We start from the raw sequence: 21744 nt of genomic DNA on the forward strand, positions 1-21744 counted from the left end.
AAGAAATTTCCCTCTCCTTGGCCCTCCATATTCCATGAGACAAACAGTATTGAAATTAGGCCAGTTAATAACCTACAGTGGCCTCTGTGTTCAAGTGAAAGGAAGTGTTGCACGTCTCTCACTTTAAATCAAAAGCTAGAAATGATTAAGCTTAGTGAAGAAGGCGTGTTGAAAGCCAAGACAGGCTGAGAGATAGGCCTCCTACACCAGTTAGCCAAGTTGTGCATTCAAAGGAAAATTTCTTGAAGGTAATTAAAAGTGCTACTCCAGTGAATATATGAATGATAAGAAAGTGAAAGAGCATTATTGCTGATATGGAGAAAGTTTTAGTAGTCTGAATAGAAGATATGCCAGCCACAAAATTCCCTTAAGCCAAAGCCTAATCCAGAGCAATGCCCTCTCTTTGATTCTGTGAAGGCTGAGAGAGGTAAGGAAGCTTCAGAAGAAAAGTTTGAACCTTGCAGAGGTTGGTTTGTGAGATTGAAGGAAAGAAGCTGTCTACATAACATAAAAGTACAACAGGAAGCAGCAAGTGCTGATGTAGAAGCTGTATTTAATTATCCAGAATATCTAGTTAATATAATTAATTAAGGTGGCTACACTAAACAGTAGATTTTCAGCATAGTCACAACAACCTTCTATTGGAAGAAGATGCCGTCTAAGACTTCCATAGCTAGAGAAGGTAAGTCAGTGCCTAGGTTCAAAGCTTCAGAGAACAGCCTGACTCTCTTGGTAAGGGGCTAATGCAGCTGGTGGCTTGAAATTGAAGTCAGTGCTCATTTACCATTCCAAAAATCCTAGGGCCCTTAAGAATTCTGCTTAATCTACTTTCCCTGTGCTCTCTCAGTGGAACAACAAAGCCTGGGTGACAGCACATCTGTTTATAATATGATTTACTGACTATTCTAAGCCCACTTTTGAGACCTTACTGCTCAAACAAAAATTTCTTTCAAAATACTGCTGATCATTGACAATGCACCTGGTCACCTAAGAGCTCTGGTGTAGACTTAAAATGAGATTCATGTTTTCATGCCCACTAAGACAACATCCATTCTGCAGCCCATGGATCAAGGAGTAAGTTCGACTTTCAAGTCTTATTCTTTAAGAAATATATTTTGTAAGGCTATAGGTGCCATAGAAGGTGATTCCTCTGATGGATCTGGGCAAAGTCAATTGAAAACATTCTGGAAAGGATCCACCATTCTAGATGCCATTAAGAACATTCGCGATTCATGGGAAAAGGTCAAAGTAACAACATTAATAGGAGTTTGAAAGAAGTTGATTCTGACCGTCATGGATGACTTGGACGGGTTCAGGACTTCAGTGGAGGAAGTTTTGCAGATGTGGAGGAAATAGCAAGAGAACCAGAATCAGAAATGGAGCCTGAAGATGTGACTGAATTGCTGCACTCATGATAGAACTTTAATGGATTAGGAGTTGCTTCTTATGTGTTAGCAAAGAAAGTGGTTTCTTGAGATGGAATCTACTGGTGAAGATGCTGTGAAGATAGTTGAAATGATAACAAAGAACTTAGAATATTACATAAAGTTGATAAAGCAGTGGCAATGTTTAAGAGAAGTGACTCCAATTTTGAAAAATATTCTGATGCTGTTAAATGGCATTGCATGCTACAGAAAAATCATTCATGAAAGGAAGAGTCAATCAACGCATAAGAAATTGCATAGTCACCCCAACCTTCAGCAACTACTACACTGGTCAGTCAGCAACCATCAACCACAAGGCAAGACCCTCCACCAGCAAAAAGATTATGATTTGCTGAAGGCTCAGATGATGGTTAACATTTTTAGCAGTAAAGTATTTGAAGGTGTGTACATTGTTTTTTTAGACATAATGCTATTGCACACTTAATAAACTACAGTGTAGTGTAAACACAGCTTTTATATGCACTGGGAAACCGTAAAATTCATGTGACTCTTTTTTTTTTTTTTTTTTTTTTTTTTTGCGGTACGCGGGCCTCTCACTGTTGTGGCCTCTCCCTCTGCGGAGCACGGGCTCCGGACGCACAGGCTCAGCGGCCATGGCTCACAGGCCCAGCTGCTCCGCGGCATGTGGGATCTTCCCGGACCGGGGCACGAACCCGTGTCCTCTTTATCAGCAGGTGGACTCTCAACCACTGTGCCACCAGGGAAGCCCTCATGTGACTCATTTAATTGCGGTATTTGCTTTATTGCAGTGGTCTGGATCCAAACCTGCAATATCTCTGAGATATTCTATTTTCCAATTGTGGGACAGTTAGACCAAGTAATTTATTTTTGCATATCTTTCTGCCTACACACACACACACACACACACACACACACACACACACACACAATACATAAATAGAAATCATATTATAAAAACATACCTGATATTTTTATCATGAACCCCTCCCATCATATATACTCTCTAAAATGTGCTTTCACTTTTGTTTCCAGTTCTTGGTCACTGTGAACAATACTGTAATAAATATTCTTATACATGTGTCCTTATGAATTAATTTTTATTTCCATTTGTAGTCAGCCATGTCTAGTTTTTCCTTCGATGGATCCTGGGTTTCTAGACTCGGTTAGGAAAATCCCTCTAATTTTTAGACCAGTAGTTTTGAACAGGTATGCCTCCGAATCACTTTCAGGAATTGTTAAGTTACAGATTGCTGAGCTCTATGCCCAGGGCTTTTCATTTGGTAGGTCTGGGGTGGGGGCTAAGAATTCTCATTTCCAACAAGTTCCTAGGGGATGCTCATCCTGCTGTTTTGGAGCCATGCCTTGAGAACTATTGCCTTTGATAATGCAGATAGACTAGACTCCTTGATTTTCTTGCAAGATTTTTATTCTCTTAAAATGTTTTTGCATCATCTTTAGTTCATTAACCAAATAATCTTAATAAGTATTTCACAATAAATATAGTGTTAAAGTAAGAGTGGCCATTTAGAATTTGGAACAGTTTTATTTTTTTTGTCACTATAATTGGATCTGGAAATTTGATTTTGAAATTAGCTTTAAAGTCTAATTAGTAAATTCTTATGATTCCAGCAATTTTTGATCAGTTCATTGTATATCTTTTGTAAGCTGAATGTTTCACTTGAATTCCATAACACAACAGATGCATTTAATTAAATAACTACTATCCATATATTTCAATCAATAATGGGAGAACCAGATAAGTTATTAATAGCTTAAAGTTTCCTGATTGTATAAATTAATGTTGAATTGAGTTATTGGATTAGATTTGTGACTTGATGCTTTTGAGATATTACTTCTTAGAGTTCCTTACTATTAATATAAGGATTTAAGTAATATTTAAACTTGAAGTGGAGTATTTTACATACCCAAATCTTCTTTATATTTTTTATTACCTGGTTTCAATATGTTATATAATGGGAAATCAATAGTTTGGTATATTTTGAAGTTGAATTTGCTTTTTCATATTTATTAACCTCATACTTTATTATATCTTTAAAATGTGTAATTCATAATAAATTTAAACATATAATTTAAGTATTTGCTGGAGTTTTGTTCAGACCTTATTTTTCTCTAGTAGTCTCCTTTTTTCTTTCTCTTTTCTTTTTATTTTAATCCAAGTCCCTTCTTGTTTCCTCATTTTCTCATCTTTTCCTTCTTGAGCGCTGAAATTCCTTGACTAATTAAAATTTCACTTTACAAATCCATTCAAGCCAAGAGAGTTTTCAATAAGATTTGTACATTCTTCATATGGCATGTGTGTATGTATTTAGTTATGTTTGTGTTTAGAAGTAGAACTTTGCTCTCAAAGATGCAGAGGATAAGAAAGATAGTCATGTTCTGTACATTTTATACTGCTAAAATTAGCTTGGAATGTTATCAATACTTGAATTTTTCTATGAAATTCTTAAATTTTACCATTTGAATATTAAAACTGTGTTCTATCCTTTATTCAATGATTAGCTTTTGTTTTTACATGTTTCCACTATTGTGAAATATTTAATGATATATTGTTTTGTGGCTTCATTTTCTCCAGGTTGAAATTCTTGAAAATGAGATTATTCAAGAAAAGCAAAGTCTTCAGAACTGTCAGAATTTAAGCAAGGATCTAATGAAGGAGAAAGCTCAGCTTGAAAAAACAATTGAAACACTTAGAGAAAATTCAGAGAGACAGGTTCTTAAATTTCCTATTAAGCAACATATTTTAAAATTTATTAACACAAGTTATTTTAAAGCTTGTGCAAAATGTTCATAATAACGTTAAATGGAAATATTTTAGAATTTTTTAGGTTTTAACATAACTATGGTTTTACCTCATTTTCTATCCCATACATTTTAGGAAAGTTGAAGGGAAAGCTTAGAATTTTTCAAATTGCCAGTGTGCTTAATAATTATCTGGTATAAAATTTTGTGGTACCTGTGTTTGAATTGCTTTCAAGTGTCAGTGGAATAGAACTGCGGATTTTAAAGTCCCTAAATGAAGTTGGGGTGAAATGCAGCTCTACTCTGATCCCACTAAGGAGGGACAAGTGGTCGCAGCACATATCTTGGATATTTTTGTACTTGCTTTCAAGTGTTTATTGGTTATTCTCATTTTATGCTTGAGGAAACTGAGAATTGAATAGATTAAGTGACTGGCTGTTTTAAATTTTCTAATTTTTAGAAGTAAAATGGGGACTTACCTGACAGTCCAGTGGTTAGGACTTTGCGCTTACACTGCAGGGGTCATGGGTTTGATCCCTGGTCAGGGAACTGAGATCCCACACCCTGCATGCTGTACGGTGTGGCCAAAAAGGAAAAAAAAAAAAAAGCAGTCAAATGATTTGTTTTGTATTATCTAGGTATAGTCCTCAGGCCACCTATAAAAATACAGATTTCCATAGAGCTACAGAAGAAAAATTCTAGAGCTAAGTATGAATCTCTACTTTTACAAGGTTCTCGGGATTGTTTTACACACCGAATTTTAAGAACCATTACAGTAGGCCATGGTATAAATTGGATGGACTAGTTTTAAAATGTACCAGAGATTTTGTTATTTTGATGTTTCAAAATTAGAATTCTTTTAGGGAATAAATACCCACAAATACACACCAATATACATGCACATAGAGCAAATAGTATATTTACTGAGGACTCACTGTGTATATGCATTGCAAAATCTATTGAATGAATGTAAAAGCTTGTATCTTCAAGAAGATATGTATGTACATTTCACCTATACTCATATTTGAATTTAAATCATGTAACCATAAATGATCTGAAGATCATTTTGATTAATATTCAATACATTTCTTTTAACCATTCCTTTACATTATGGATTCCCTAAAGATGTGAACTTTAAAGACTTGTCAGTATATGTACATGGTGATCTCTCAGTAAATATTTGTTGGAATTAAAATTAAGGTAGACGGTTTTAGCACCTTTTTTTTTTTTTTTTTTTTGTGGTATGCGGGCCTCTCATTGTTGTGGCCTCTCCCGTTGCGGAGCACAGGCTCCGGATGTGCAGGCCTAGCGGCCATGGCTCACAGACCCAGCCACTCCGGCATCTTGCCAGACCGGGGCATGAACCCGCGTCCCCCTCATCGGCAGATGGACTCCCAACCACTGCGCCACCAGGGAAGCCCTTAGCACTTTTTTTTTTTTTTTTTTTTTTGCGGTACATGGGCCTCTCACTGGTGTGGCCCCTCCCGTTGCCATCGCGGTGCGCGGGCCTCTCACTATCGCGGCCTCTCTTGTTGCAGACCACAGGCTCCAGACGCGCAGGCTCAGTAGTTGTGGCTCACGGGCCTAGTTGCTCCGCGGCATGTGGGATCCTCCCAGGCCAGGGCTCGAACCCGTGTCCCCTGCATTAGCAGGCAGATTCTCAACCACTGCGCCACCAGGGAAGCCCCCTTAGCACTTTTTTATGGTGTGATTTCCCTGTTAGTTTTTGGAGGGGGGAAAACTATGTAAGTTAAAATATTTAGTTCATGTTCAGTTAAGTTTTAAATTTTCTCCTTTCTTTTTTTTTTAATTAGATTAAAATATTGGAACAGGAAAATGAACATCTGAATCAAACTGTGTCCTCCTTAAGGCAGCGCTCCCAGATAAGTGCTGAAGCAAGGGTGAAAGACATTGAAAAAGAAAATAAAATTCTCCATGAATCTATCAAGGAAACCAGTAGCAAGCTAAGCAAGATTGAATTTGAAAAAAGGCAAATCAGAAAAGAATTGGAACATTATAAAGAAAAAGGAGAACGAGCAGAAGAACTTGAAAATGAGTTACATCATCTTGAAAAAGAAAATGAATTGTTACAGAAAAAGATAACCAATTTAAAAATTACTTGTGAAAAAATTGAGGCCTTAGAACAAGAAAATTCAGAGCTAGAAAGAGAAAATAGGAAATATAAAAAAACATTGGATAGCTTTAAAAACCTTACTTTTCAGTTAGAATCCCTAGAGAAAGAGAATTCCCAGCTTGATGAGGAAAACTTAGAACTGCGAAGGAATGTAGAATCTTTAAAGTGTGCAAGCATGAAAATGGCTCAGCTACAACTAGAAAACAAAGAACTGGAAAGTGAAAAAGAACAACTTAAGAAAGGTTTAGAGCTCATGAAAGCATCTTTCAAGAAAACAGAACGCTTAGAGGTTAGCTACCAGGGTTTAGATACAGAAAATCAAAGGCTACAGAAAGCTCTAGAAAACAGCAATAAAAAAATTCAGCAGTTGGAAAGTGAACTACAAGACTTAGAGATGGAAAATCAAACATTGCAAAAAAACCTAGAAGAGTTAAAAATATCTAGCAAAAGACTAGAACAGCTAGAAAAAGAAAACAAATCATTAGAACAAGAGACTTCTCAACTGGAAAAGGATAAGAAACAACTGGAGAAGGAAAATAAGAGACTCCGACAACAAGCAGAAATAAAAGATACCACATTAGAAGAAAATAATGTGAAAATTGGAAATTTGGAAAAAGAAAACAAAACCCTTTTCAAAGAGATTGGTATTTATAAAGAATCCTGCATTCGTCTGAAAGAATTAGAGAAAGAAAATAAGGAGCTTGTGAAAAGAGCAACTATTGATATAAAAACTTTAGTCACATTACGAGAGGTAAATATAGTTACTTAAATTTCAGACAAATATTTTTTATATTTTTAACTCAGGGCTCTTTAACTTTTATTGCAGTAATTTGCATCATCTATTTATGGTTCAAAGCAGAAATTTAGAATTAGAAGCAGTTTCCAAGTTTCCTACTTTTGTTAAACTAAGGAGTAAATATAAATTGTATTTTTAAAGAAATTGTAATAATAAGGTTTCCATGTGTTATCTGACTTATTTATTACATTATAATTTTATACTTTTATTTCAGAGTAATATTAAAACCTTTGATCAAAACTGTTACTGAATGTGATAGCTACTAATTATTGAATGTGCCAAATACTGTACAGTTTTTACAGCCAATCCTTTATAGGTGTTATCTCCATTAGATTAGAAAACTGAGGTTCAGAGACATTAAGTAACTTACTTAAGACCACAATGGTAGATTTGGATTCCTGGATTTAAATCCAGATCTTTCAGACTTCAAAGCCCCTTGAATTTTGACTTCTAAGCTACAGAATGCAAATCAGATTGAATTTAAAGGTCAACATTGAACAATTGGTAGTTGGTTGGATCTGTGTGTTGAGAAGAATTCTGAAATTTATGAGTAGATTGGCAATAAATTGTTGGTATAGCTCAGGAGATAGCATGCTTGGCTCTTACTTGCTATCCCTGTGCTATACTATATATGATAACCCTTTAAGTTCAATTGAAAAATATCTTAGTTGGCATTCTGGCAGAAGCTCACATTGGGAAATATGCCTTTCTGCTAAAGAGGCATTGAGAAGAGACCATTATTATCCTTTTTTTTTTTTTTACTTTCTGTTGTTCTACAGTCTTACAGACATGAACAATAGGTTCCTGGTCCCATCTCTTAAGAATTCCCCCTAGTTATTCAGTTCAATATCTTAGGCCTCTTCCACTGGGAGAGGGGTGCTTGTGGTGGGAGAAGGGTGTTATATCCAACATATATTCATAGGAAGAAATGTGCAATAAGGTTCTAGTTCATTATTAAGTTAATGGATATGTGTTGTTTTCCCCACAGTTTTCAAGCCTAAGGTGTGTAATCACAAGTACAAGTTTCTCCTTTTAGTTTCTAAACACTAAAAAGTTAAAACGAACTATTAGCAAACTAAAAGAAGGAAAACAATACTCTTTGAACTAGGTGATAATTTTGTTGCCTAACTCTTTTTTATTGATGAAGGAAAAGCTCAGCAACAGCATTTCTGTCTTTCCTGTTTTAAATTGTATGTATTCCTGGATGGTGGTAGTTGGAATCTTGGCTGAATTTCTTGGATGTTTATGTTCATAACACTCATGTGAGTTTTGCATTACTTTTAAAATAAGGATTTGGTGAGTGAAAAACTGAAGACTCAACAAATGAATAATGATCTTGAAAAATTAACTCATGAGCTTGAGAAGATAGGGTTAAATAAAGAGCGACTCTTACATGATGAGCAGAGTACTGATGACAGGTGAGTACTAAGTCTATCTGAGAAACAGTGGAAATAATTTTTTTGTTTTTCAAGCATTAATTTTGAGACTGAGAAGCAATTAAGGTATGAAAATAATGTGAAAAACGAAGGCTTGACAAACAGAATAAAAAATTAACTTATATATTTTAATTTGAGAATGTTCAAGAGGTTTAAAGAGAATTTACCATGGTAAATATAGTCTATCAGTTAATGGGATTTTCAAGTAGTCTACTATTTGGCATCTAGTTAGCCATGTGATTCCAGCTAGAATAGAAGTGTGTATTGTTAAGAATATTGTTTTTTGTACACTAGATTTTAATTCATTGGAATTTTTGTAACTATATAATTTGTATTTTTGCTATCTACCCATTATTACTGTTCTAGTAAGTATATTTTATATTAAATGTATATAGGAAAACTTAATGCTGATTATATGGGATTTATTTATGTAATTTTGAGAATATTCAAAGTTAATAGAATAGATTGATACTTTTAAAAGTTAGTTCTATAATAACAAACAGAGGTAATGTGAGGCATTTATTCTAGCAATCAGTTCAAGCAATCTTAATTGAATTAATTACTATATAGATATTTCATGAGAAAATATTTTTTGAGTTAAACACATTGTTAATGGACAATTTAGTTGACTATCTTTTAATATAGATACTGAATATGCATCTCTGCTTTATTCAGACAGATTTTCTACCTGTCATGTGTAAGACATTTTAAATGTAGAGCAAAAAGTACAGTAAACCACACAGCTGCCTTAACTGACCCTGTTTTAAATTTACAAACCCAGCTTTTGAGGGGCCCTTCACACTGTGGTATCTCTTCCCAAACCTTACTTCATACAATTAATTAATGTTAATTAAGCATTTATTACCTGCTGATTATCAGGCATCAAATAAATAATAATGTTTCAGCTGGATCTTGAAGAATGACAGAAATTTGCAAGGTGGAAATGGGGAAAGGCATTCCATGCAAATAAAGCACAAAGGTGTTTTGAGCAATCCTGAGTGACATTATAGATGGATTAGAAAAGGGACAAATTTGAAGGTACAGAGACCATTTAGGAAGCTATTGTAATAGTCTAGGCAAGATGTAAGTGTATTCATTAATCCACACATTTTCATTTATAATGAAAGCATTAGATATGGAGATAAGGGTATGTATATTGAAATAAAACTTTTAGGAAAGGGAATTGAGAACAGTTAATAACTATGATCGAATCGGGGGGATCAGGAAACGAAGTGTCTTAAGCCACTAAACCTGCTTCTTTCTCAGCAAGTAAGTTAACCTTAACATCACAAAGAAAATTAGAGTTCACAGACATAAATTCCCTTAACATTCCATCTCCTCCATCTTGGAATTACGTGTATCTGCATCTGTGTTTACCTCTAATCTCAGATGGTATCCCTAATTCTTTTGTTAGTCTAACCTTTTCGTCTTTCAACTGATGTTGTTCTCTCTGACCCCCCTTGATTATTAAGATATTTATTCTTGCCATCAAGGAATATACAGTCTAATTGTAGAATTGAAGGTATAAATAGATAGAGTGCAACAAAGTAAATGTAGTGGTGGAATTGCAAACAGAGTGCAGTGTGATCACTCTTGTCTTTCTCTTTTAACAGCTCTTTTTCCTGTGCCTTCTCTTTAAATATGGTTTCCTAGGGTTATGTTGTTAAGCCTCTTATCCATTCCATGAGCATTCCTGTCCATCATCTCAGCTAATACCCATATTATTCTCTGCTTACTGGACATCTCTATCTGGACAGTCCAGAACTCAGGCATCACAAATTTAATAAATCCAAAGTCAAACTCATTACATGCTTTAAAATTGTTTGTTGACTCAAGCCAATATCAAAATGAGTGAGATTTGTTCTCTTTTCTCAATGAACTTAAAATCTGGCTGAGCAGAAAATACATACACACAAATTAATTACAGTAAGAGGCAGAGTATGATAAAAGTTTCTCATATTTGTACTTTAGGTTTTTATTTGGTTTAGTCATTGAGGTTCTCAGGTGTAGAAATAGATTAATCCGTAATTCCTAGTCTGTGGTTCACTCTCGTGTGTTCATGAACTTCCCTTTTTGTTTAAAAAAAAAAAAAAAAATCTTACGAATAATATAAATATTCATGAACCCACCATTCAAAAAGATAACTAAAATTTTGACACTCAGATCTATCTTCCTCTTCCTGTTCTGTCACCAGTATCTTGTGTCTTAACATATCATTCCTTTTTTTTTTAATATTCTGCAAGTACTCTATGCCCTGAATGTAAAGTCTTCAGTGAGCTTTAAGTCAACTATTCATATGTACTTGTATAAATACATTACATATTAATATCATAGATGAATGCTTAATAATGTGATAAATCCATCCACTTACTCTTTGTATAGATTCTATTCTTATTAAACTGAAAGGAATATTTTGAGACTCAGATCTTCCAGATGCCTTTTTTGAGTACTAATTTTTGCTTTTGACAGCCTAAAATGTAATTTGGAGCTGTGATTTACTGATTTACTCAGTGATTTTTTGTTTTTTCATTACCAGGAATAGTTTAAAAGGGGGAGTGGGCAGTAAGAGCAGGATAATTTAATTTGCTTCTTTTTTAAAAAGACTATTTTATAAAGTCTATTTATAATATCAGTATCTGTGGTCATAAATTATCTTTAAAAATAATTTTCTGACCTCCAATAATGAGCTATATTATTTTTATACTTGGATTATAGATACAAACTTTTGGAATCAAAATTAGAATCTACTCTAAAGAAGTCCCTTGAAATAAAAGAAGAAAAAATCGCTGCATTAGAAGCTCGATTAGAAGAGTCCACAAATTATAACCAGCAGTTGCGCCAAGAACTTAAAACAGTAAGTGTGACTTCCTTGGAAGGAATTTTAATTGTCTTTTTTTTTTTTTTTTTTTTCTTTTTTGGCCCCACTGCACAGCTTGCAGGATCTTAGTTCTCTGACCAGGGATTGATTCTGGATTGAACCTAGGCCCTAGCAGTGAAAGCACCGAGTCCTAATCACTGGACCACCAGGGAACTCCCTAACTGCCAAATATTTGGACAGAAAAGTGTAAAGTAGAAAATAAAAATGAAACAATTTTATTAACATTTTGCCTATTCTTCCTTTTTCTTAAACTTTAGAATATTCTTAAACAGATCTTTGTCATGTAGTTTGTAACAAACTATTTTGTCTATACACTATAATTTATTCAATCCTATTTCATCTATGAATGTCCCTCATGCAGTAAGGGACATATCAGAATTGTGAGAGTGGGATGGGGAAGAGGCAGGCTTATTTCATTGGGAAGAACTCTCTGTGATTCTGACACTTCACGGGCACTCTTTTCCTATTGAGAATCCAGGTAAAAGTTTGGTAGACAAAGATATGGGTGTGAGGATAGCAAGTAGAGGGAAATAGTATGTGTGGTATAAGAAAGCACTTGATCCAAAAATTTGAGGTCTTTTCTAAATTTGTTTTCTTGTGATATTTGGAATTATTCAGTGAAGTATGTGAGGCAGGGGCTACTATTTTCCCCACCTGAATAAACTGAAATTGAAGGGGCTTGCCCTTTCCATAGGGTTAGTGTATGGTAGATTGGTAGAATCGTGTTGTGCCTTATTCTCCCTTTTATCAGCTCTGTAGTCATACCCAGAATGGTTTTACAGTCAACCAAACATTCAGACCAGCAAGTTTACTATAGGCCACATTTAGAGCCATATGATTCAGAACACTATAGGAAATATAAGCTGATGGTAGGGCACTATCAGGTGTCCATCTTCACATAATTGTCTGAGAGTCATCTTCTCGCCAGATGACTGTTGGTTGTGTGTGGGAGCTGCCCTGGCTTTGAGACTTCATGCTTTATAGCAGTCATCATCTCTTGCAACAACTCCAAGGCATGGATTTAAGATCTTCACAGGCTTAAGATTTAAGAGTTGCTGCACTCAGAGAAGTTCAAAGGTATAGCTGCCTATTAGGTATTTATAGTTCTCTTAATTACAAATATAATTTAGCAATCAGAGATCATTTTTCCCCTAAGCAGTCTTGCCTGGTAACATAGAACATTCCAATTTTATCAGGTTTCCAGAGAAACAGTTACCCAAAGATGAATTTCTCATGCAGGAAGGGGAAAAGGATTTGTTCCTCATTTGCCAATGCCATCATTGCTGGTGTTTGTCTCAGACATTAACATGAAACATATTTTGTTGCAGAAGAAATTCTGGAACTTTGTTTAGTTAACATAAAGAGTTGTCCAAAAAAATAAAATAAAACTTGGTGCCGGATGCCATTAATCTGCTTTATTTTCCAAATTTTTTGCCCTGTTAAGCAATGTGACTACATTGCAAATAATGTGACTACATTGCAAACAATGTGACTACATTGCAAATAAAGTCAATTTCATGAAGCTACTACGCCACAAAATAAATGGGTTTGAGGATGGGTTAGTATAAGATGTATTTCAAGTCTAAAAGGTAGAGATTTAAAATTCCATCATTATCTTCCAGTTCCAGCCATTTTGGCATAATTGGACTATTATTGGACTAGCTTCCTGCCATAAACATGTATTCAACTGGAATTATACTGTTCTAATTAATATTATACATGAAGAGGTGTATCACTTGAACATAGACTGTGAAAGCTAAATATGAATAATAGGCATAAAATAACTGCTAAAATAGTATGACAAAGCAGTATTACTAAAATGCCAGCAAAGGAGATAAAATTAGAATCAAAAAATACTAATGAAGGCAGAAAAAGAAAAAAGGGAGAACAAGGTACAGGTTGGACAAATGGAAAACAAGTAACAAGATAGCAGTTTGAAACCAAAGCATGTCAGTAATCACATTAAATATAAATAGTCTAAACATCCCCAATTAAAAGGCAGAGAGTAATAAATTAGATAAAAAGGCACCTATTTGCTGCCTCTTGAGAAACCTTGATGGAAAATATGTCATTTTCTATATGAACATAAGTTAGAGATTCTGATTAATGATACATAAGGTAAAGGAACCATTTTTGAAACTTAGTTGTAAGAACAATGGGCTAAAAATGAGAAGTTTTGAGTTTTATTCTCAGGTCCCCTTCTTAAAAATGACATATATCTTTAACTCTTATAAGCCTAGAAAAAAGATCCTGTGGGAAATTAATGTAAAATAGGAGACTGGAAATGATGTCATCCATCCATGTTATTAGGGTGTTGAAAGTATTAAAAAAAAAAAAAAGTGGAAAATCAGGATCCCAGAACACCTGTTAGGTCACTTGCCAAGGTTGAAATTACATTCTACCTTGGCATCCTTTTTTCTTTAGTCTCACATCATTATTTTCTAACTCAGTAGTAGTAGCAAAGTTTGAGCCATAAGCTTTCTTAAGGTTGCATCAGACATTGAATTATTTTAAACATTTATATCCTTGTCTCAATAGAAAGTTTGGGGTTAATTTAGATATTTATGATAATCATTTCCTAGGATAAACTAGTAATTCAGGATAAGTATAATCATCAATTTAAATTGAAGACAGCAATTAAGTTAATAAGTTAATAGTTAATTTTGGCTGGTTATCAAGTTGTTAGTTTTTTTGTTGTTTTTGGCTGCATTGGGTCTTCGTTGCTGCGCGTAGGCTTTCTCTAGTTGTGGCGAGCGGGGGCTAGTCTTCGTTGTGGTGCATGGGCTTCTCATTGTGGTGGTTTCTGGTTGCGGAGCATGGGCTTGAGGCACGCGGGCTTCAGTAGTTGCAGCACGTGGGCTCAGTAGTTGTGGCACGCGGCCCCTAGAGCCTGCAGGCTTCAGTAGTGTGGCACACAGGTTTAGTTGCTCCGCGGCTTGTGGGATCTTCCCGGATCAGGGCTCAAACCCGTATCCCCTGCATTGGCAGGTGGATTCTTAACCACTGCACCACCAGGGAAGTCCCCAAGGTTTTAGTTTTGATTTTGCTCTCTTAAAGTAGGATTTGGTTATACCAGAAAACCAGAAAACCCTAGATAAGATATATCCTTGGACTGCTCACTCTTCATAAAAATGAATTACAGAAATTTTATGTGGGTCAGTATCTGAATAAAGAAGTCATTTACTTATTAACATAGGTCATTCTGAGCAACAAAATCCTTCTTAAAAGGCCAGACATATATAGATACTTCTTCAACTTTAGGTATCTTTTTACGGGGAATTAATATATGTGTCAAGTCTTTATTTGTTCCTGATATGGGAATCTCTGAAATCTCTAAATCAGCTATAAATAGCTCTAAAAACCATTGTTAGTATCTAGCAACATGTCTATATCCAGTTAATCTATCCTTCAGTGATATTTTCGTCATAAACAGTAGGATCTGAAATTACAAAATATATTGTAGGAACATGGCATATAAGCAGAGTATATTTAATATTTCTACAGGAAAGGATTTGAATTTTGCAAAGCATAAATTGTGGTCATAATAATGATAATCATATATTATTACTTATCATATTTTTAAATGAACTGTCTCTCACATTCACCAGACCATTGTGGAGTCAAGCTAAATTATGATAAATATTATAACCTTGGTGGTATGTTTTTTCCCCATTAAAATATTTTAAATAAACTAAAACAATATTATAAATCAACTATACTTCAATTTTAAAAAATATTTTAAATAAAATTTTAGGTGAAAAAGAATTATGAAGCTCTCAAGCAGAGACAAGATGAGGAAAAGATGGTACAGAGCTCTCCTCCAGTTTCTGGTGAAGATAACAAATGGGAGCGAGAAAGTCAAGAAACAACCAGAGAGCTTCTGAAAGTTAAAGACAGATTAATTGAAGTTGAAAGAAATGTAAGTAGTTTAGTATGAATAAGGTTTTTTAGAAGTAAAGGATCATTGAATATATAACTCAGAAAATTTATCTAATTTGTAGCTTTGTTCATTTTATACTTTCTTGACTGGTTTATTTTTTAATATTAAAAAAACACAGAAAAACTAATAATTTAATATTCTTTTCTTCGTCACCCTCATGTAAGTCTATCAGCAAGCTTTGTCAACTCTGTCTTGTAAATATAACCCAAACTCATCTACTTCTCTTCATCTCTGCTGCTACCACTCTAGTCTAAGGTACCATTATCTCTCATCTGGACTATTAGAGTATCCTCCTAACCGGCTTGCCCCTTTCACTCCCAAACTAACCCATTCTTTTTTGTTTGTTTTTTTTTTTTGCGGTTCGCGGGCCTCTCACTGTTGTGGCCTCTCCCGTTGCGGAGCACAGGCTCCGGACGTGCAGGCTCAGCAGCCATGGCTCACGGGCCCAGCCACTCCACGGCATGTGGGATCTTCCCAGACTGGGGCACGAACCCGTGTCCCCTGCATCAGCAGGCGGACTCTCAACCACTGCGCCACCAGGGAAGCCCTAACCCATTCTTAATGTAGTAACCTAGAGTTATTTTTAAAACATAATCCAGGTCATGTCATTTTCCTACATAAAATCTTCAGTGGCTTCCCATTTCATTTATAATAAAATCCATATTCTTTACTGTATCTGTAAGATCCTTTTTGATATTGCCCTGCCTGTATCTCTGACCTTATACCATATTATTCTTCCACCAACCATTCTTATTAATCAGGGGATAATATTATTATTATCTGTTAATATGTGGAAAACATGGAACAGTGACTGGCACATAATAAGTAAATTAATTGTAGTCATATTGGCCTTTTCTATTTGTTCCTATCTCAGGGCTTTTCTGTTTGCTTCTGTTTTCTGCGTGTATGTTACCATAATTTAAATAAATCCCACATCAGTGGACATTTATTTTCAGATTTTGCTGCAATGAAAATCCATATATAACATGTTCATAGGGTAATAAATTCCTTTCAGTAGAATTGATAGGACAAAGAGCATATATATATATATATATATATATATATATATATACACACATATTTCGGTGTGTATGTGTGTGTGTTTAATTTTTTTTTAACATCTTTATTGGAGTATAATTGCTTTACAATGCTGTGTTAGTTTCTGCTTTTTAATTTTAATTGATATAATCATATGAGCTTTTCAGAAATATCAATTTTCAATCCCACTAACAGAATACCTATTTTTTCAGATTAACATTGGATATTACCAGCCCTTTAATTTTTATTGAAATGATAGGAGAAAATATTTTGTGTGTTTTATATTATTAGCGAGCTATTTTATGTCTTTTTAATCAGCCATATATGAATACCTGTGTTTCATTGTTCAGTGATATATATGTATAGATCAATCACTTGGATTAATAGTTACATTTCAGAAAATTTGGTGTGTAATGTATAAGATAAATCTCTTTTTCCATTGACTTCTTCTATAAATTTCCATTGGGGGAAAAATTTACCTGGTTGTCATAGTTTAGCCATTTTAGATGATGGGTTTATAAAGATGTCTACCCTATATTAGACTGGTAATTTTTGTGCATTTGCTAGTACATATATTGTTAACTTTGTACTTTTCCATTGTAAACTTTTTCCTGTTCTGAGATATCTTATCTACTCTCAGTTATCTTTTCTATTCATTATAGACTGTAGGAATTTTTCTTATTCTTAGGGAATACCCAGACTTATCATTAGAGTTTGTACATTTTGGTTTCTAAAGAGCTGACCTATAATAGTAGTTAACATGTGTAGGTGAAAAATGGTTCACCTCTTTGGTGTATCAAAATGGTATACAAGTACATCATTATTCCATATTATTTTCCAGTGTAAATTTTTTTCATCCTTTTTATGTGATCAAATGAACAAAACACAAGTACAATATCAACACCCATTTTTAAAGCATTTTTCTTCCTCAGCTTTGATTTTATGGTATAATACATGGGTCAAATCATGACTTGCCTTTTATGCAGTGATATGTAGTATATATAACTTGAAGGCCTATAAAGTGAATGTTGTCTTTGTCCCATAGGTAGATATGATAAATATGATCTGTTGTGATTCAGTTGTAACTTTTTTTGCATGTTGCAATTATACAGATTCTGGCCTTGTACATTAAAGTTTCGTTTTGGTTTTCTAAAGGATTCTTTGTTTATACTTTTTGATGCTAATTTTTATTTAGAAATGATCTTGAAAATGTAATATCGATAACAAACATTTTATTATCTATCACATTAAATATAATGATTTACATAGTAATTCAGCTGTTTAACTATAAAATTGAAATGTGGCCATATGTATTGGAAAAGTTGAAAATAGTATGTTTTGTTTGGATATGCTCCCAAAGTCCTATAGTTGAAATGGAGTTTTAGTGAGTGTTTTATGCCATGAAAGAAAACACTAAAGAAAATACGTAACATCTGTTAGGTCTATTATGGACTAAATTTTTTAAACAGATGGCTTAGATTGTTCCTGCTTCTCTTCCAAATATTTGTGTTTATAAAATACTTAGTTTTGCTGCTACCCTTGGGACCACCACGTGTGTGTGTGTGTATGTGTGAGTGTGCGCACATGTGCATGCACATGCGCACATCTGTGTGTGTGTGTATGTATGTATGTATGTATGTGTGTATATATATATATATATATATATATATATATATATATATTTGCCTTTGGGCAATTTGAAAAGGTACACTCCATTGGCTAGACATAGCCCCATGCACTCCAGGCACTTTTGAACAGCATGAAAACCATTGAACTGACAACCCCATTCTAGTTTTTTGTGTTAATAAATATATGTATAATGGAATATGTTATTTGTTGGACATTATAAAGCAGGCAGAGCACAGACACAATAGTATATTAAGGTTTTAGTATTGCTTTCTTTTCCTTAAATATCTTTTTACAGTTTGGGATAGAGGGGAAGTGTTTTGTCTTTTTCTCTTTTAAGATTGTTGAGATTTTTTTGGATTATAATGGTAATAAACACTTGTATAACATTCTAGTATTTGTTAAACAGAAATATGTTTGATGCTGCTTTTTTTTTAATATGTGTTTTCTTTATTCAGAATGCTACACTACAAGCAGAGAAGCAAGCATTGAAAACTCAACTGAAGCAACTTGAGACACAGAACAATAATTTGCAGGCTCAGATTCTTGCACTTCAGAGGCAGACAGTATCATTACAGGAGCAGAATACCACTCTTCAAACACAGAATGCCAAGCTTCAGGTTGTAATGTAAAATTATCGGGATATGCAACAAAACTCTTGAATTATGCTATTATGCTATTAAAATAAGGATGACTAGACATGGTAACATTGTTTCCTAGAGAGAGAATTTAACAATTAGTTGAAGATAAAGTATTTCTATATGTGCTTTGCCAAATTTTCGGATATCAGCATTTTTTAAATGTCAGAGCCTCTAAATTAAGTAATAAATTTACTCATCAAATAAAGATAATTTTATTTTTATTGACTTTATGGCCTTTTACCCATTTCATCAAGCTGCTAATAATTAATCAGGTAGAAACCCTTGTTTTAGAGTATGATTGCAGCATATCTATTAGTTAAGTTACTGGAAAACAACACAGCATGAGAATTTTGTCTTTGGACTTATCCTTAATTCAAATGATCCATCTTGCACTTAACACTACCAGTGTCTTTTCAAATAGAACAGTCAAGTGGGGGAAAGTGCAACTCTCTGAAACCTCTTAAAAAGCAGTGAAGAAGTTCCCCCTCTGAATCTAAATGTTCTTCTTTCTCTAACTCTTTTCCAGATGATACAGCAAATACTAATTTAATTTAGACTTGAGAAAATTACCAATTGAATATTCACAAGTAATTTTTTACTTCTATCAACTCTCAACTTCTAGAAAATGATAAACTAGTGTTTTCAAATTTTGTTCTTTTTCATGGAATTGTTGCTAATCACCTTCATTCAAGATAAATTCCCTGGCAGTCCAGTGGTTAGGACTTCACGCTTCCACTGCAGGGGGCCCAGGTTCAATCCCTGATCGGGGAACTAAGATTCCGTAAGCCGTGCGGCTCTGCCAAAAATAAATAAATTAATTAAATTAAATAATTCAACCCCAAACATATATATGATACGTATCTCATAATATATATCGTAACACCTACCAAAAATCAAAATTAAATGATAACTTTATTCTTTAGGGTGCTAAAATCCAAATTTTCTCAGTATAATATGAATGTATCTGCAGGGATTTATTTAGTGCTTCCTAAAGTTAACATTGTCTTTTACTATAAAAAAAAGAACATTATAAGCTATTTTTCTTGTGTCTAATACAGTATGCATTCTTGTAGGTTGAAAATTCCACTCTTAATTCCCAAAGTACCTCACTCATGAACCAGAATGCACAACTCCTAATCCAGCAGTCTTCCTTAGAAAATGAAAATGAATCTGTAATCAAAGAACGAGAAGACCTGAAATCTCTCTATGATTCTCTGATCAAAGATCATGAAAAGCTGGAACTTCTGCATGAACGACAGGCTTCAGAGTATGAGTCTCTCATTGCTAAACATGGAACTCTAAAGTCTGCCCACAAAAATCTTGAGGTGGAACATAAAGACCTTGAAGATCGGTAATTTATTATCTTTTCTTGTGTTGTTAACTTAAAACCAATTTTCACTGGGTAATATAGTAAATTTTATATGTTAAACAGGTCTGAGATAATTTATGTAGGACATATATATAAATTTACATGTTTTATGTGATACATATTAATAAATTACTGTTGTTTCCTTTATTTCTAAAATGTTTTCTTTTTTTCTAAGGAAATATTATAAACCAAATACATAACTTTTTTTTCCAGTTACAATCAGTTACTAAAACAGAAAGGACAATTGGAAGATTTGGAAAAAACACTGAAGGTAGAACAGGAAAAAATGCTGCTTAAAAACAAAAACCATGAAACTGTAGCTGCAGAATACAAGAAACTTTGTGGTGAAAATGATAGGTAATAAATATTTATATATTTTAGTTTTGTATTATTCATTATATCCAACATGTATGTTGCCCCTTTGTAGTACCATCCATAACTTAGAATTTTTTAAAAAGACCCCAGAGCAATAAGTAAATTACCCAACAAAATCATGTAGCTAGTTATAGAATGACAGATGAAAACCTGGATCTTCTGCTTTCTCTCGTTGTTTCTCTCTTGATTTATTCAACTAATTAAGTTTTTAAGCCATATTATATAACAAAATTTCCATGTATGTCGATAGAATTTACATACTTCATTGAGGCAGAATGTAATGAAACCTGATTCTTTATGTCTTTCTCTTTCTGCTAGTCTGGTATCCTGATTCTTGTCTTTGAAGGTGCTAAAAGTGAGCAGCTTTATCGTTTTCTAGCTCATTGTTTGTACTTTTAGTTTTAACTGTCTTAGGTTTTAATGGTCTCATATTGCCATGGGGCAATTATTTTTTAATTTGAAGCCTTGGGAAAATCAAAACTTCTCAACTGGTGATCACCCTACTTCATAAGAGTAAATTTTCAAAAAATTTTTGGAAGCCTTTGAAAAATTTAGACAGCCTAAACATTTGTACTGCTTTTACATTGCCATAGCAGAAGTGCTGAAAGACAGCACACAAAATTCAATGGGATCATTCACTGAGTATTTGTCCTGTTACGGATTTAATGCAATCTATTTTTAGAATTAAACATCTATTTCTTTTCCTTTATTAAAAAAATCCCTAGGCTTCTAGAGCCATTTTCATTTTCATATTTAGTAGTTTTTAATTTAGGAATTTTTACAACTAGAAATTCTGTACTGATGGATTTGAACTTTAACAAGCTCAACACCAAGCTAGAATCAAAGAACATATATTTGTACAGTATAAACAACAGAAGACCAAATTGTGACAAGTTATATTCATATATGTGACAAGTTATATACATATTACATACATAACATTGGGGAATGCGTTTAGTCTGGAAGTCCCATCTTCAACCTAACCTTTTTTCCTTGTTGGGATTCACACCAAACTGGGACAGTTTGTGAACTTGAGTAGACCTTCCAGAAATCTGTTTTGTATACATTAATGAAGAGTCTCCAGAAAGAACTCAGCCTAAATGATAAGAAGAAATTGAGCATGACAGACTTGAACCAGAAGATTATGCAGGCTTGGAAGGGAAGAGTGGTCCTGAGTAGAGTATTTTCTCTCAGTGCTGTTCTTGCCCAGCTTTTATGCACTCATGCCTGTGTTCTAAGGGAAGAAAAGGCTTTAAGTAAAACCTGAAAGAGCTCTTTTACAAATAAAAGATATTTGTGGGGCTTCCCTGGTGGCGCAGTGGTTGCGAGTCCGCCTGCCGATGCA

General features: G+C 34.1%; 1 protein-coding gene across 4 annotated transcripts in view; it reads left to right on the plus strand.

Annotated features, from left to right (window-relative positions):
• CCDC88A (coiled-coil and HOOK domain protein 88A) overlaps window positions 1–21744 on the plus strand; it is a 123548-nt gene that overhangs the window by 77130 nt on the left and 24674 nt on the right. For all 4 annotated transcript variants that reach the window (XM_007465664.1, XM_007465666.1, XM_007465665.1 and 1 more), the window contains exons 14-21: window positions 4000–4137; window positions 5981–7051; window positions 8387–8514; window positions 11248–11386; window positions 15165–15329; window positions 18473–18634; window positions 19729–20006; window positions 20238–20381. In XM_007465664.1, coding sequence (XP_007465726.1) covers window positions 4000–4137; window positions 5981–7051; window positions 8387–8514; window positions 11248–11386; window positions 15165–15329; window positions 18473–18634; window positions 19729–20006; window positions 20238–20381 — 2225 coding nt within the window. The remainder of the gene's footprint in view (window positions 1–3999; window positions 4138–5980; window positions 7052–8386; window positions 8515–11247; window positions 11387–15164; window positions 15330–18472; window positions 18635–19728; window positions 20007–20237; window positions 20382–21744) is intronic.

This window comes from Lipotes vexillifer, unplaced genomic scaffold (genome assembly GCF_000442215.2).
Source record: "Lipotes vexillifer unplaced genomic scaffold, Lipotes_vexillifer_v1.1 scaffold77, whole genome shotgun sequence".
NCBI classification, from domain to species: domain Eukaryota; kingdom Metazoa; phylum Chordata; class Mammalia; order Artiodactyla; family Lipotidae; genus Lipotes; species Lipotes vexillifer.